This window comes from Odocoileus virginianus, chromosome 20 (genome assembly GCF_023699985.2).
Source record: "Odocoileus virginianus isolate 20LAN1187 ecotype Illinois chromosome 20, Ovbor_1.2, whole genome shotgun sequence".
NCBI lineage: Eukaryota > Metazoa > Chordata > Mammalia > Artiodactyla > Cervidae > Odocoileus > Odocoileus virginianus.
In genome coordinates this window covers 3,601,767-3,617,693 of record NC_069693.1, presented here as the reverse complement: position 1 = coordinate 3,617,693, position 15,927 = coordinate 3,601,767, and the positions used below count along the sequence as shown (strand labels likewise).

General features: G+C 55.0%; 1 protein-coding gene across 3 annotated transcripts; it reads left to right on the top strand.

Annotated features, from left to right (window-relative positions):
- Positions 1-592: 592 nt before the first annotated feature.
- On the top strand, positions 593-11,307 carry TNNT1 (troponin T1, slow skeletal type). Of its 3 annotated transcripts, XM_070450318.1 has the most exons (12): positions 593-610; positions 871-900; positions 1,117-1,149; positions 1,989-2,010; positions 4,240-4,303; positions 4,679-4,795; positions 5,016-5,093; positions 7,097-7,210; positions 7,833-7,942; positions 10,142-10,232; positions 10,396-10,436; positions 11,165-11,307. In XM_070450318.1, the coding sequence occupies exons 6-12, from the start codon at positions 4,697-4,699 to the stop codon at positions 11,208-11,210; spliced, it is 579 nt and encodes a 192-aa protein (XP_070306419.1). In that variant the 5' UTR covers positions 593-610; positions 871-900; positions 1,117-1,149; positions 1,989-2,010; positions 4,240-4,303; positions 4,679-4,696; the 3' UTR covers positions 11,211-11,307. The 3 variants fall into 3 exon arrangements, with proteins under 3 accessions (XP_070306419.1, XP_070306420.1, XP_070306418.1); XM_070450319.1 differs by lacking the exons at positions 593-610; positions 1,117-1,149; XM_070450317.1 differs by lacking the exons at positions 593-610; positions 871-900; positions 1,117-1,149 and adding an exon at positions 1,617-1,641.
- Positions 11,308-15,927: the final 4,620 nt, after the last annotated feature.

Here is a 15,927-nt window from a genome sequence, read left to right as displayed (position 1 = left end):
CCTTCTCCTAATCCCGACCCAGATCAGGTTCCCACGGACTTGTCATAAGACAAAAGGAGACAGCTGTGGAGAGGGGCGGGGCTGCAGCCCGGGGCTCGGCCCCACCTTACCCCCCAGTGCCCGGATCACTGGAACAGGAGGTTGAGGAGTTGGGGGCCCCAAGCCCTCCTCCCTCAGGCCCGGGGGTCCAGATCCCCAGCCCCTCCTCCCTCAGACCCGGGGGACCAGACCCCCAGCCCCTCCTCCCTCAGACCCGGGGGACCAGACCCCCAGCCCCTCCTCCCTCAGACCCGGGGGTCCAGATCCCCAGCCCCTCCTCTCTCAGACCAGGGGTCCAGTCCCCCGGGCCCTCCTCCCTCGGACCCCGGGGTCCAGGCCCCCAGCCACCCGTCCTTCTGAACCGCACCCAATGGGGCCTGTTCTCTGCTGTCTGTAGGTCACACCAGGACCCCAGAATGTCGGACGCCGAAGAGCAGGAATATGAAGAGTGAGTGATGCCGGCGGGAGGGCTGGGGGCCTGGGGTGGCGGAGACCCCTCCCGCCTCCAAGGCTCCTAATTCTCTCCCTCCGTCTTTCCTTCCCACCCGGGTCCTCAGGGAGCAGCCTGAAGGTGAGTGGGGCGCGTGCTGACCTTGGCGGGGGGTGGGGTTGGGGGCGCCTTCGGGCATCTTAGCCCACCCCGCTCGACGCCCGCGCTCCTGGTTCGCACAGCACGTGCGTGGGAAGCGCTCTCGGGTCCATTTGCCGCGGAGGCCCGAGGTGCCCCCCTGTCGGTCTCGAATCGGACTCGACCCGACCCCGGTTCTCCCTGGGCCCCCACGCCTCCCCGGGACCCCTAATGCCGCGCCCTCTGTCCCCCACCCCTTGCAGAAGAGGAGGCCGCCGAGGAGGAGGAGGAAGGTGAGGCGCCGCACTCCGCAGGTCGAAGCCGGATAGCAGGGCCGGGGCCGGGGCGGGGGCGGGGACGCTCGGCCGGGGCGCGGGCGGCCGGGCGGGCTCAGCCTCAGCTCCTCTAACAGCCTCTCCCCTCTCTCCCCTCCCCGCCCCCCTCGTCTGCGCGCGGCCGCTCCCCTCCCCGGCCCCCCACCCCCTCGCTTCTCCTGCGCCCCCTCCCAGCCCCCGAGGAGCCGGAGCCGGCGGCAGAGCGAGGTAACCGCGGCTGCTTCGCTTCCGGAGAGCGATCCCGGGGCCTCGGGGCCCCGACCTCCGCGAGGACCCGCTCCGCGCCCCCCAACCCGCGCCCGACCCGGCCCGGCCCTTTAAGCCCGGAGCGCGCTCGCGCCCTCTGCTGGCCGCGAAGGGAACCAGCCTCGCGGAGGCTTTAACCCGTTCCCTTCCGTCTTAAAGGGACCGACACCCAAGCCTTCTTCCCCAGATTGGAGGGACACGCACAGAAGGGTTGGGTGTTTGTGGAGAGGCACCCCTCCCTCCCTCTCGTCTTCGCCTGTCCCTCACTTTTCTCCTTCATATACATTCAAAGGTTGGGGCCTGGGTTGCCGTAGGGGCTAGCGATGGTCGAGGGGGAGGGGGTCTGGATTCCTGTGTCTCTGGCGGGCGAGGGGGCCGAGGACACGACCCCTGGTCACCGAGCGAAGAGAGGGCTGGGGGCCTCCCTGCACTGCTAGGCCTCGATGGAGGCGGGTAGGAGCTCTGGGTCTGTAGGACGAGGGGCGGGGCGGGGGGTTGCTTTTGTTTTGTCTCCTTATGGTCTGGAGGTTTGGACACCTGGGTTCCCAGCGATGGGGGAGGGGGACCCCCCACACCAGTTCTGAATGTATATCTGATGCGTGTGACCCTCTCCCTCCTAAAGGCCACCCTGATTTCCCTTATCCTCTTTTACCTCCCAACCCCTCCCCTGGAGCTGCAGGAGAAGGGAACTGGGCTGGTGGGAACCACGGCTGGGGGTTGGGGGGGGGGCTCCTTTGGATATGTCATGTCCACCCCTCCACGAACTCTTGCTAATTATCTCTTTGTATCCCCCTCACCAGAAGAGGAGCGCCCCAAACCAAGGTGAGATCCTAGGAGGGTGGGGGTCCCTGTCACATCCCCTTAAATATATCCCCCACCTCCAGAGACAGGGTGCAAGAGAGGCAGAGAAAGAGAGTGGGGAAACGGAAGCACAGGAAAGGGCAGTGATTTCCGCAAACATTTCTGTGGAACTTTCCACTTTGGTGTTTGGCGAGAGGCAGGCTCTGCCTGCCCTGTTGGTGAAAGTAGACCCAGATCCAACTACTGTAGCACAGTTGTTTGATTGCTGTTTGTGACCCCATGGACTATAGCCCACCAGGCTCCTCTGTCCATGGGATTATTCCAGGCAAGAATACTGGAGTGGGTTGCCATGCCCTCCTCCAGGGGATCTTTCAGATCCAGGGGTCGAATTCGCATCTCCTACATCTGCTGCATTGGCAGGTGGATCCTTTACCGCTGAGCCACCCAGGGAATCTCATGGTAGCACAGAGGAGGGGACTATCTCTGCCCTAGGCAATCAAGGAATCCCAGGGGAGGTGATGCCTGAGAGAGAAGCAGTTTGCTAGCTGAAGGAGGTATAAGGGAGATGGTAGATGAGGAAGCGAGTGGTGTGTGCAAGGTCCAGTGTTTCAGAGACAGATGCAAACACAGGAGGATCCAAACTAGGCAGACCACTGGAGTCATGAGAGCTCACGGAGGGGAGAGAGGAGCCCTGGAGTCTGTAATATTGGGACCAAAGCTTGGCAATGCAGGACTTCCCTGGCAGTCCAGTGGTTTTAGGACTACGCCCCCAATGCAGTGAGTGTGGGTTTGATCCCTGCTTGGGGAACTAAGATCCCACATACTGTAAAGTGCAGCTAAAAACTAAAACAAACAAAACAAACCCAAAGCTTAGAGATGCAAGGAGGCAGCCATTCGAGCAGAAGAAGTGGAAATCCTTGGGGCCTGTGCGCACAGGGTGTGAATTTCAGTGTGGCTATAGAGGGGTGGGGCCACGGAGGCCAGGGTGCTGGGGAGCCTGCGGAGGGTTCTGAGCAGAGGGGACACAGGGTTGACTTGGGTGAGAGCCAGGTGCACAGGAAAGCACAGGTGTGCTTCAGCGTCAGGGAAGCCTTGTTTGGGCAGGGAAGTTCCCAGGGGCGGGTGTGGGGTGGTATATCAAGGGAAGGGTATTGCAGGCAGGGCAAACAGCATGTGCAAGTGCCCGGGGGCATTGGGGTGCATGACATGGCCAGGGAACTGTGGGGTGAGGTGAGGCCTAAGCTGGGGCAGAGGGCTGAGGGTAGAAAGGGTCCACCGACTGAGAGACCCCCAGGGTTCGGTGTTGTTCTGCCATGGCACATGGCATGTGGGCTCTTGACTCTGAGACCAGGGATGGAACCCACACCTCCTGCAGTGGGAGCACAGGGTCTTAAGCACCGGGCTTCCAGGGAAGTCCCAAGAACCCCAGGTTGATGAGCTCAGTTGGGGCAGGGTTTGCGCAAAGACAGGAAATGTTCAGGAGGCATCTGTTCACTGGTGTCTGAGGTTTGAGAGTCTCCTCGAGACAGAGGCGAATCCTCAGTAAATGATGGCAACTGAAGTCACAGGAATGAATGACTGACCTGTGAATGAATCAAATGAATCAAAGGGCAAAACTCCCACCAGGGGACAAAAGGACAGAGATGGGACAGGCAGAGAAATAGGAAGCGAGTCAGGAGGAGGCACTGTCTCAGAAATCAAAGAAGAGGGCATTTCCCTGGTGGTCTGAGGGTTAAGATTCTGCCCTCCCAGTGCAGGGGGCTTGGGTTCAAATCTTAAGCAGGGAATTGACCCATATGCTGCACCATGCAGCTAAAAAAATAAATTTAAAAAATTAATAAAGAAAGAAAATTCTAAGAAATGGGAGGACCCTGGGGCTGGAAATCAAGGGCAGCCCCTCATAGCCGCACCACCCAGTACAAATACAATGCAAGCCACATATGTAACTGAATCATTATTCTTTTTTTTTTGCTAGCTACATTTAAAAAGAGTAAAATGGGTAAAATGAATCCCAATAGCATATTTTACTCAACCCGTTGTACCCGAAATCGCATCGTTGGGACACTAGGCCATATTAACGTCCTTAGTGAAACATTTTACATTCTTTGGTTCCACCGTGTCTGTGGAATCAGGGCCTGCATCTCACCGCAGCCCGTCCGATGCGGACCGGCGCTCAGGACCCACGTGAGGCTGATGCTGCCCCGCGGGAAGGTCAGGGCACTCAGCGTTTCTCCTCTTCTGTTCTCGCAGCCGACCCGTGGTACCTCCTCTGATCCCGCCAAAGATCCCAGAGGGGGAGCGCGTGGACTTCGATGTGAGTAACGGACGCCCCATCCCGGGCGGGGCTGCTAGCCCTTAGGGCGAGAATTAGGAAGCGGCGCCCCTCCCTTCTTCTTCTTTCTTTCTTCTTCTTCTTCTTTTTTTTTTTTTGTCTTTTTCCTTTTGTGTGCTTGCTTTTTTACCCTCCTGGAATTGCGTCCTCGCGGCCCCCTAGGGTTAGAGCCCGGTGTTCGCTGCCATCTGCTGGACATCGAGCGAACGGCAGCCATCTGTCCCAGCGGACGGTCAACCCACCAACTCTTGCGGTCAAGGGGTGCCCCTCTTGACGCTTCTCAGAGGTGCTGAGGGGCTGGCGCCTTCTCGGGGTACCCCCTGGGGATGACCAGGCTCCCGCCCTTCGTCCCCCCAGGACATCCACCGGAAGCGCATGGAAAAGGACCTGCTGGAGCTGCAGACGCTCATCGACGTCCACTTTGAGCAGCGGAAGAAAGAGGAAGAGGAGCTGGTGGCGCTGAAAGAGCGCATCGTGAGTGGAGGGCGGTGCGGTTGCCCCAGTTCGCCCCGCGCCTCCCAGCCTCTGGGTCCTGGGATATACGGAGCACGGTCGCCATCCAGTGCAGACTCAAGGCTGAAACTTTCCGGATCGCACCGAAGTTGATGCTCGTCTCCACTCCTGACCTGACCTGGGAAGGGATAAGGGAGTGCGTGGTGGTCCCTGCACCCGCTCAGCCCTCTGTCTCCTCCAGGAGCGGCGCCGGGCCGAGAGAGCCGAGCAACAGCGCTTCAGAACTGAGAAGGAGCGCGAGCGTCAGGCCAAACTGGCGGTGGGTGCCTCCCCTCCTCCTTGCCTCCCCTCCTCCCGGGACGGTTTTCCATTCATGATCTCTGTGACCCCAAGAAAGTCCGCATGCGTATTATCCATGGATCTTGCTGTTGGAAGGGAGGGAAACCCCAACCCCAACTGAATTTAGCGAAAAGAGAGTTTTATTGGCTCATATAACTAAATTGCCTAAGGCAGTGCCTGCTTCAGGCAAGGCTGGATCAAGGGACTTAAATACTATCACAAAGACCCAGCTTTTCTCTGTCCATCCTTTGGCCTATATTTATGTGGAAAATGTGTTCAGGAGGGTGCCTAGCATGTTCCTGGTCTGAGCCCTGAAAATCCTGACTCCCATCAATCTTAGGCAGGAGTGACCAATGTCCAGCTGCAGGTCTGGCTTAAACTCCTCTTTGTCTCTGGCACAAATCCTAGGATGTTTTCAGACTGTTTACCTGCCATTGTGGAATGAACCACTGGCTGGTTGGGAGAGAGTGAGTAGAACTCTCCCAATGCTTTTGGCCTTGGAAACATGACCTGACTTGAAATCAGGCATGACTCACTCAATTCATTGTTTTTTTTTTTTTTTTGGCTGCACCTCGAAGCATGTGGGATCTTAGTCCCAGGGGTCGAACCCGTGCCTCCTGCAGTGGAAGTGCAGATTCTTAGCCACTGGACCACCAGGGAAATCCCTTAAACTATTTTTAAAGAACAGGAATTGGGTGGTGTGGTAGGCAAAGGACTGGTCTCCCAAAGATGTCTGCTTCTGGATTCTCAGAGACTATGAATGTGGGACCCTACACGAGGAAAGGGACTTTGCAGAGTTGATTACATTAAGGATCCAGAGATGGCGAGATCCTCCTGGATTTTCTGGGTGAGCCCAGCATTATCTCAAGGTCCTTACACAGGGACCTTTGCAGATGGAGGAAGGGGACCTGAGCCAAGGGATGCAGGCAGCCCTGAGAAGCTGGAAAAGGGAAGGGGGTGACTCTCCGCTCACTCCTCCAGAAGGAGGCTGTGTGCCCCTTGACTTAGCCCTGCAGACCTGCTGCAGACTCCCGACCTGCAGAAATACAAGATGATAAACTGACATTGCTTTAAGCCACTATGTTTGCAGATTACAGCAGTGAGAGGAAGCACATTCAGGTGGGGAATTATGGGCAAGCCCTGCACCATCATGCCCACCTTGCCTGCCCCTCCAGTGGGGAGTGGGCTTTGGTCGGGGTGAACGTCTAATTTTGGAACACACAACGCAGACTTTCCAGATGTAGTCACGCCTCAGTGAAGGCTTTCTGGAGTCCCTTCCTCAGGCTCAAGGCCAAGAGCCTCTTGACTCTGCCCCCACCCCCAACTCCCATGACCAGTTACCCTCTTTGTCCCTCTGAGGAAAGTCATTCTCTCGTGATACTAGAGGAGAGTAAGTTTCAGAGAGCAGGTACCTACACGGAGGTCACACAACAGATCGCCACTGGCCGTTGCAGGCTGGAGCATGCAGAGAAAAGCAAGCATATCCCTCCCACCCAGCTTAAGTTTTCCTGGGGGTGGGGGCAGCATATTAAGGCTCAGAGATGACGAAGGACTGGCTGGTGGTCACACACCCAGGCCTGGAAGGGCCAGGAGGAAGTATTTTCATCCTTGTCTGTTCTGATATTGACCATGTCTCTCCTGAGCTTCCCTGGCAGCTCAGACGGTAAAGAATCTACCTACAATGCAGGAGGCTGGGGTTTGATCCCTGGGTCGGGAAGATCCCCTGGAGAAGAGAATGGCAACCCATCCAGTGTTCTTGCCTGGAGAATCCCATGGACAGAGGAGCCTGGAGGGCTACAGTCCATGGGGTCGCAGAGAGTCGGACACGACTGAAGCAGCTCACACTCACTTTCTCACGCTTGAGTCTGATTGACCCTGATTCACTCATTGCAGAATCCACCTCCCCCACGCCCGTCAGGCGCCCTCCCGGCTCAGTCCAGGGGGGTGGGGGAGGCCGAGGGGTGAACCCTGTTCTTCCCACAGGAGGAGAAGATGCGGAAGGAAGAGGAGGAGGCCAAGAAGCGGGCCGAGGATGACGCCAAGAAGAAGAAGGTTCTGTCCAACATGGGCGCCCATTTTGGGGGTTACCTGGTCAAGGTGAGTTCAGCCTGCTGGGGCCTGAGGTCTGGGCTCCCAGGGAGGCAACTGGGGTCTGAGGGCGGAGGGGATGGGGCCTGGACCCCCGGGTCTGAGGGGGGAGGGGCGGGGCCTGGACCCCTGGGTCTGAGGGATGAGGGGCGGGGGCTGGACACCCCGGTCTGAGGGAGGAGGGGATGGGGTCTGGACCCCCAGGTCTGAGGGGGGAGGGGCCAGGGGCTTGGACCCCCGGGTCTGAGGGAGGAGGGGCCAGGGGCTTGGATCCCCGGGTCTGAGGGCGGAGGGGCGGGGGCCTGGACACCCCGGTCTGAGGGAGGAGGGGATGGGGTCTGGACCCCCAGGTCTGAGGGGGGAGGGGCCAGGGGCTTGGACCCCCGGGTCTGAGGGAGGAGGGGCCAGGGGCTTGGATCCCCGGGTCTGAGAGCGGAGTGGCGGGGGCTGGACACCCCGGTCTGAGGGAGGAGGGGATGGGGTCTGGACACCCCGGTCTGAGGGAGCAGGGGTGGAGGGGCCTGGACACCCCGGTCTGAGGGAGGAGGGGATGGGGTCTGGACCCCCGGGTCTGAGCAGGGAGGGGCTGGGGAGCCACCCCCACCTCATGGTGCCCCCTGCCCACCCTCAGGCAGAACAGAAGCGAGGGAAGCGTCAGACGGGGCGGGAGATGAAACTGCGTATCCTGTCTGAACGGAAGAAGCCTCTGAACATCGACCACATGGGAGAAGAACAGCTCCGGTACGCGGGAGGGGCCCGGGTGTCAGAGAGGCAGATGGGGCGACCCCTGGCCCAGGTCTGAGAGGGAGGAGACCCCGGTGCTGTGTGACTTTGTGCGAGGGTCTCCCCCTCTCTGGGCCACTCCCCTGTGGAGGGTCACTGATGCAGGGCCTATGTTTTTGGTGCCAAGACGTGTAGAGCCTGGGAGATGATAGGAAACCAGAGCACAGGGCTGACCAACATGGAGGCGATCCTGTTGTTCTGATGATGTCCCTCGGGAATCCCAAACGGGCTCCATCTCCTGCCCAAGTTAAAGCCAGACATGCTGGCCACAATTTCCCAGGCAAATCTCTTCCGGACGGACCCCTGTCTCTCCCTTCACAGCTCACTATGGGCACAGCCTGCCTCTCAGGATAAGCCCCCAGAGGGAAGGCTGGGGAGGGTCTTCCCTCGGGGGCCTCCTCTGTGTCTTAGGGGCCCAGGCACGGCCCTTAGAGTCAGAAACACCCACCACCCCAGAGGCGGCGCGGTGAGGGGACTTGGAGCTCAACACCTGAGACCGCCTGCAGGGGCTCAGTGCCAGCTCCACCGCTTAAGCTGTGTGATCTTAGGCACGTTGTCACCTCCTCTGAGCCTTGCTTTCCTCACTGGTAAAAGGAGGCTGTGATGAGTCTACATCACGGAGCAGCAAAAGGTCAGTGAGCAGGAGCCCAGTATGGAGGGCTTGCAGCTCCGTGCGGGAGATACCATTATACTATTATCACCCTGTTAGAGATAACACACCAGAACATTAAAAAAACCAACAAATGAAAAAAGGCACAGAGAGGTTAAGGAACCTTTCCAGGGTTGCACAGCTTGCAGACACAAGAGTGGGGATTGGAACCCAGGAAGTCTGGTGTGGTAGTCTGTGTTCTTCTTCACGTATTTACGAAGGGGCATGATGGTAAATGCTTCCCAAGTGGATCTCCAGAGGCTAAAAGTCCACATCTTAGCATTTGCTCATTTCCATGGTGTGAAAGCTCCCAGGATGCTGATTTCAAACCCCAGCATGAGGACCCTGCGCTCAGAGTTGGGGGATGGATATTCAGAGTTGGCTCCAGCCCCCTCCCTCCCAGGAAACATTATCACAGGGCCTGGACTAAATAGTATGTCTCTAACGTTCCTTTTCCTCCTCTCTCCACCCTACACCACACGTCTGCTCATCGTTTGGGTCCACTGATAATTTTGGAGGATCTCAAGTTACTTAAGTTTTATTTATTCAATAGAGATCATATGATGGTCTATAAAAATTTAAAATAAAATACAGCACAGAAGAGAGAGCATTTGAAAACCATTAGCTGGCAAAAGAAAACCATTAACTGGAAAAAGAAAACACAGAATACTAGTAAGAATTGAAAGAATAATAACAACTAGCTTTATCAACTATTTACTATGTGCCAGGTACTTTATACCTGTTCTCTCATCCTCTAATGGCTCAAGGCAGTAGTTTTTTTGTCAGTTCAGAATAAGTTTCGCCTCTAATAATTGAAATCCGACTATAGCAGCCTCAAACATAGAGGTTTGTTTCCTTACATAGAAGGAATCTGTAGTCCACAGCTGGTATGGCAATTCTACAAAATGATTAAAGACTCAGACTCCTATTTTTCCTCTCCACTACTTTTACTCCAACATTTCCATCGTCCAAATCACCTCATGGTCAAATGTGGCTGCTGGTGCTCCAGCCAGCACATCCAAGCAGCAGAAAGAAACTGCAAGGCAAGACCCACAAAGGCTTACCTGGAAGCTCCACTCAGTGACCTACTTTCATCCCACTGGCCGCCCTACCTGCAAGGGAGATTGGGGAGAGTAGTGGCGGAGCCTACCACAAAAAGTTCTAAGGAAGAAAGGGAGAAGGGGTATGGAGGGGACAACCCATAACTTCTTCACCATTTTCTTTCTGCATTTTTCTGGAGAGGGAAACAGGATCCTCAGGGGAGTCACTTGGCCATAGTCACAAGCCAGAGAATGCCAGAGCTGGTGTTTGAACCTAGGCTTTCTGACTCCAGGACCGGGCCAGAGATTTAAAGACCCCTTGCTGCCATCCGCTTTGCATAGTAACGAAAGGGCCCCAAATTATTAACACAATGGCACCAGTAAAGCCGAACTCAAAGGGTTCCCTCAGCCCCTCTGGGCCTGGGCCCGGCCTGGCTGCCTTCCCTGACAGTCCTTCTGCCTGGCCAGGGAGAAGGCCCAGGAACTGTCGGACTGGATCCACCAACTGGAGTCAGAGAAGTTTGACCTGATGGCGAAGCTGAAGCAGCAGAAATATGAGGTGAGACCCGTGTTTGCTAGAGGCTGGGCCGGGCTGGGGCTGGGTGCTGGAGGCTGGGCCAGGCCAGGCTGGGGCTGGGGGCTGGGGGCCTGGCTTGGGTTGGGTCGGGGCAGGGGGCGCCTCTCCCTCTAGCTCTGCCAACACCTCCCTCCGGTCTCCGCAGATCAACGTCCTGTACAACCGCATCAGCCACGCCCAGAAGTTGTAAGTGTGAACGGAGCCTGGGCCCCACACCTTGCTGCCCCGACTCAGTTTCAGTCCCGACCACCCTTTCTTGGGGGCTCTGTCTCCATCCCTCTTTCTCTGGAACGTTCTCGTAACCTGTCCTTTTCTCCCCATCTCCAGTTCTCTTCTGGGGTCTCAATCCCCTTTCTATGTCCCTCTAAATCACTGGTCCTCCGGATGGTGGGTGGTGATCTCCCCGCCTACCCGACCCAGAGGACATCAGGTTTGGGGAGGGGGTCCTAGTGGCCCCTGCTGGGTGGAGCTCAGGGCTCCTGTTCAGCGTCCTGGGATGCTCAGGACGGCCCCCAAATGCCACTGGTGCTGACGTCGAGAAGCGCGGCTTTTGCTGTGTTTCTTGCTGTCTCCCACTCCCCTTCCCTCCCTCTCTCCATCTTCTCTCGCCTCAGTCTCCGTCTTTCTCTTCCCTCCCAGCCTCCCCGGCCCTCGCTCGGTCACTCTCCCCTTCCTGCCCCCAGCTCTGTATCCCTAACCATTTATCAGCGCCCAAGTGAACATCCTGAGCTGGCCCAGGGATATCACCTCCCGCCCGTCGGTGGGCCGGAGACCGCTAATCGCGCCACCCCAGGCAGCGAACCCTCCGCGAGCAGGCAGTGGCGGGCCTCTTCCCGTGGCGGGGAGGGCGGGGCCCATCTCGGAGGTGGGTGGGGAGGCGCTCCATCCTGACACCCCTCCTCCTCCTCCTCCAGCCGGAAGGGGGCCGGGAAGGGCCGCGTCGGAGGCCGCTGGAAGTGAGGAGCTGGGCACAGCGCCCCCGCCCCCTCGAGGCACCTGGGAGCCCTTGGCGTGTGCGTCCATCAGGGCCTTGAAATAAATGCTCGCCCTGCCGCAAGTGCCCGAGTTCTGTGTTGTTATGAACGCGCAGCTGGTCATGGGGAGGCCACCAGCTCACAGCTGCTGGGGGAATCCTCTCAACAGTCCTGAGGACCTTGTGTAAGGCTGACCCCTCACCCACAGCTGGTGGTCGTGCAAAACGGTGCGACCGCTCTGGAAAGGAGTCTGGCAGGTCTTTAAACAGTGAACCACAGCATTACCATTTGTTGTTTAGTTGCTCAGTTGTGTCCGAGTCTTTGTGACCCCGTGGACTGTAGCCCGCCAGGCTTCTCTGTCCATGGGATTCTCCAGGCGAGAACACTGAAGTGGGTTGCCATTTCCTTCTCCAGGGGATCTTCCCGACCCGGGGATCAAACCCGCGTCTCCTGCATTGTTAGGTGGAATCTTTACCGCTGAGCCATAGGCCCTAGCAATTCTGCCCCAAGAGAAGGGAAAAGATGTATTCTCGCGAACACGTGTACAGGAATCTCAGCAGCAGCGTAGCTCAGGATCCCCAAGAGGGGAAAACAACCCAAACGTCCATCCACCGGTGAACGGATGCGAGGAAATACTATTCAGTTGTAGAGAGGAATGAGGCTCTGACACAGGCTTCAGTGTAGATGAGTCCGCAAATCAGAATGAAGGAAGCCAGATGCAGATGGCCACACATTGCGAGATCCCCTTGATGCGAAATTTCTAGAAGGCAAATCCACAGAGGCAGGGAGTAGAGGTGGTCTACAGGGACGCAGGGGAAGAAAGGAGTGGGGGAGGGTAATGGCTAAAAGGAATGGTGCTTCTTCCGGGGGCGATGAGAGTGTTCTGGCATTACAACCTTGTAAACAGACTAAAAAAAAAAAACCCCTCTGATCACATTACTATTAATATATGTAAAATAGATAACGAACAAGGACCTGCTGTAGAACACAGGGAACTCATTGTAGTAGGGCAGTCCAGTAGTTAGGACTCTGGGCTTCCACTGCCAGGGTCTTGGGTTCAGTCCCTGGTTGGGGAACTATGATCCCAAAAGCCACACGATGCAGCCAAAAAAAAAAAACAACAACCAAAAAAACAAACTAATAACCTATAAGGGAAAAGAATCTGAAAAAGAATATATATATATAAAATTGGGTCACTTTGCTCTACACCTGAAACTAACACAACATTGTAAGTTAACTATACTTCAATTTTTTTAAATGGCTAAAAAATAAATAAAAGCACTACATATGGTTCTTGGAGAAAAAAAAAAACAAAACAAAACGGAAATCCAAAAGTGGATAAACCTAAAAAAACCAACAAGCCTGCCATCAGGTACTGAGGTGCCGCCTGCCTTCCTGCTTGGCTTCCCCCTGTGAGGTCGCAGACTGGTCCCGAGATGATTTCTGGAGCTCTGCGCCATCCCATCTGCTTCCCAGAAGGAAGGCAGGAGAAGAGGAGAAGCCAGAAAGGTAAACCTCTTGGCCGAATCAAACCGCTTTCCAAAGCTTTCCTGGATGGCTTCCCTCCCCCCACCCCAGTCGTGCTCACTTAAATCTTATCGCTGCCCCTGACTGCGAAGATGACTAGGTCTCCCGCTGGTTCTGGAGCCACCTGGGTGCTTTGCTGCTCCAAACAAAAGCAGGCTTCTTGTTTTTGAGGAAGGACGCAGTAGTGATGGGCAGGCAGCTGTCAGTCTCCGACCCAGTCTCCCGCCACCCACATATAGAGTCCCCCTGTCTGGAACACACTCCCAGGCTCCCGTCCGACGAAAGCCCAGGGTGTTTGGGAGGCAGATCAGCTGTCCGGCTTGGGTGTGTCTCCGGGTGGTTTGACATTATATAAATGCAAAGATGAGCTCTCCCTCTCTAGCTAGCCCATGGTGGTAGAGATGGAACAGGGCCTTGTGCTACTGGTCATTTAGAAACAAACCTCCCACGTGGGGAAGAGGAGGGACAGCAGCACAGTGAAGTCACTGGGGCAGAGCAGAGATCTCAGGTTCAGATCCAGAAAATCTGGAAACCTGGTTCTAGATTTTGGGTAAAATCCGTTTTTTATAAGCACCGTGGTCCCTGACACTGCAAGGGGGAGGGCCTTCTTTCTGGGCCTGTGTCCTTGGATAACCTTTGGGAAGATGCCGTTCTTGAGATGGTTGTCAATTTCAAAGCCTGTTGGCATGAGTTTGAGGACACAGCGGATATTTTCGTGTGTTGAAAGTCACAGCAGGTCAGCCATCGGGTGCCTTTCGCAATATAATTCTCTCTCTCTTTAACAATTAGTTAATCGATATTTATTTTGGCTGTTCCAGCTCTTCATTGCCGTGTGGGCTTCTCTAGCTGTTTGCCTTCTCAGTACTTGCTGTATGTGGGATCTTAGTTCCCCGACCAGGGATCGAACCCATGTCCCCTTCACGGGGAGCATGGACCACCAGGGATGTCCTAACAACATAATTCTATCTTAAACGTAAAAGGTTCCTTTGTGCAAATAACTCTTTCAAGGACAGTTAAAATAGAAATTAGAACTGACTTCTACTATGCTTACCCCTGTTTTCTCACAGAATAGAGGAGTCAACTTGATACTTTGTGAATGTCCTCTTGCATCCCTTTATCTGAACCATCTTTATGAGGTCCGTTTTTCTGCCTCTTGCAGGGAAAAAGGGAACATGTTATCTTTCCAAGGCTATTTTCACCAGCTGTGAGGAGGTTAAGCATCAACATTCCAGTGCTAGCATTGAGAGAAAACAGCAGGCTTGAGAAGTGAAAAAAAACCTTCACCATGGAAAAGAGAAGGGCAGAAAATTGTAATGAGTAAAATATAAAAATGCCTGTACAGAGTCCACGTCTACCTATGAGACAGGCCAGGTACACCATCACAACAGCTCCTGGAGGCAGAAATGAAGAGAGTAAGCCTAGGTCCTAGATCAGACTCCACAGTTGGAAGTGTCAAGAGACAAGATCAAGTCCAGGAATGCCTAAACCAGAGCTGGAATTCTTACCCATTGTAGTAGAATAGAATTTGTTAAACAGAGGTTCAAGTTTAAATGCAGCAGTCACCCTAAAGATTGCTAACAAAACTTAACGGTGGGAGCATGTCCCATAGTAGGTTGTGTGGGTTTAGCAGATACTCCAACTTGTGTCTCTCGTAAATAAAAATCATAAAACTATAGACATATTTACATCACAGCTTACAGACACAATGAACACAAGCTTCCAAAAACAGCATACACCCGGCTACAGACACGACCACAAATACACGCATCACAGTTGTGCACAGGTACAGAGACACACATAACTGAAGACACCCTAACAACATCCACACCATCCAAGCTGCCTGGAGAAGAAGGTGGGTGTATAGATTGAATGGGAAGTGTGGGATTTAAGGACTACATATCCCCAAAGCCACCTGAACTGCTAACCCTTTTGTATCTGTTAGGTAGTTAGAATAGGGAAAAGGAGTCCAGAATGGCGGTGGCTAAAAGACCTGGAAGGGAAAAGCCCGCAAAAATAGAACAAAGAAAGGTCCAAGAACCGCGGTGAGAATCTCAGGTAAAACACACAGCAATCCTGGCTGGCCCAATTTACATAGGACAGGCCCAGGGAGAGAGAAGCATATAAAAAGAGGAGCCAAAGCTCTCCCGTGCTCTTCTCTCTGCGTCTTTGGGTCGACATGCCCTCACACCTCGAAGATGGATTTTCCTGTTATTTTCTAAATAAAATAGAGCTGTAACACTGATTTCTCTAAGAGCTATAACATGGTCCATTCGAGATCTGAGAGCTATAACACAGTCTGTCCAAGACCCGAGAGCTGTTAACACGCTGAGGGGGCTTTAATGTCCGTCACTCCAAATCCTTGTTGTGACGAGACAAAAACAGGAGCATACACTCGCCTGACATGGCCACCCCAGCGGTCTCCAGGTTTCACGGGATCTGTCGTTTATTTCTTAGCACAGGCCCAAGAGCTTTAGAGTGGGTAGAGCTGATCTGCCATCCCTTGGAAAACAGAACACTTGCCTCTGTATTTCAGAGCCATTCTTTGTGATTTTCAGAGAAGGCAACAGCAACCCACTCCAGTACTCTTGCCTGGAAAATCCGACGGACGGAGGAGCCTGGTAGGCTGCAGTCCATGGGGTCGCTAAGAGTTGGACACGACTGAGCGACTTCACTTTCCCTTTCATGCATTGGAGAAGGATATGGCAACCCACTCTAGTGTTCTTGCCTGGGGAATCCCAGGGACGGGGGAGCCCGGTGGGCTGCTGTCTATGGGGTCGCACAGAGTCGGACAGTACTGAAGCGACTTAGCAGCAGCAGTAGCTTTGTGATTTTTATAGCTCTTTGCTCTGGACTCGGAGTGCTTGCTTCTTTCCCAGTGAGGATTAAGGTGCAGACTACTTAAGATGAGACTCACACCGTGCTTTATAACGTTACATATGAGTCAACTCGCCCTCCACGTCCGTAAAGACGTCCCCGCCTTGGACTACAAATCCCAGCATGGCTTGCGAGGATGCACAGCCCGGACTACATTTCCCAGCCTGCTCCACGACCCAAGATGGTAGCAAGTAGCGGGCAGGGCAGGTGAAGTCTCTGAGGAGCTGTCATTGCGGACCCTGCCTCTTGGGTTCCCTTCCTGATGTAATCCAGGGATTCCATCAGGGACTTGGGGTGCTCTG

Excerpts from the sequence above, each read along its gene's own strand:
- TNNT1 (XM_070450317.1), top strand. Across the intron at positions 2,011-4,239 it reads GAGGAGCGCCCCAAACCAAG|CCGACCCGTGGTACCTCCTC; the intron begins GTGAGATCCTAG and ends CTGTTCTCGCAG. Across the intron at positions 4,304-4,678 it reads GGGAGCGCGTGGACTTCGAT|GACATCCACCGGAAGCGCAT; the intron begins GTGAGTAACGGA and ends TCGTCCCCCCAG.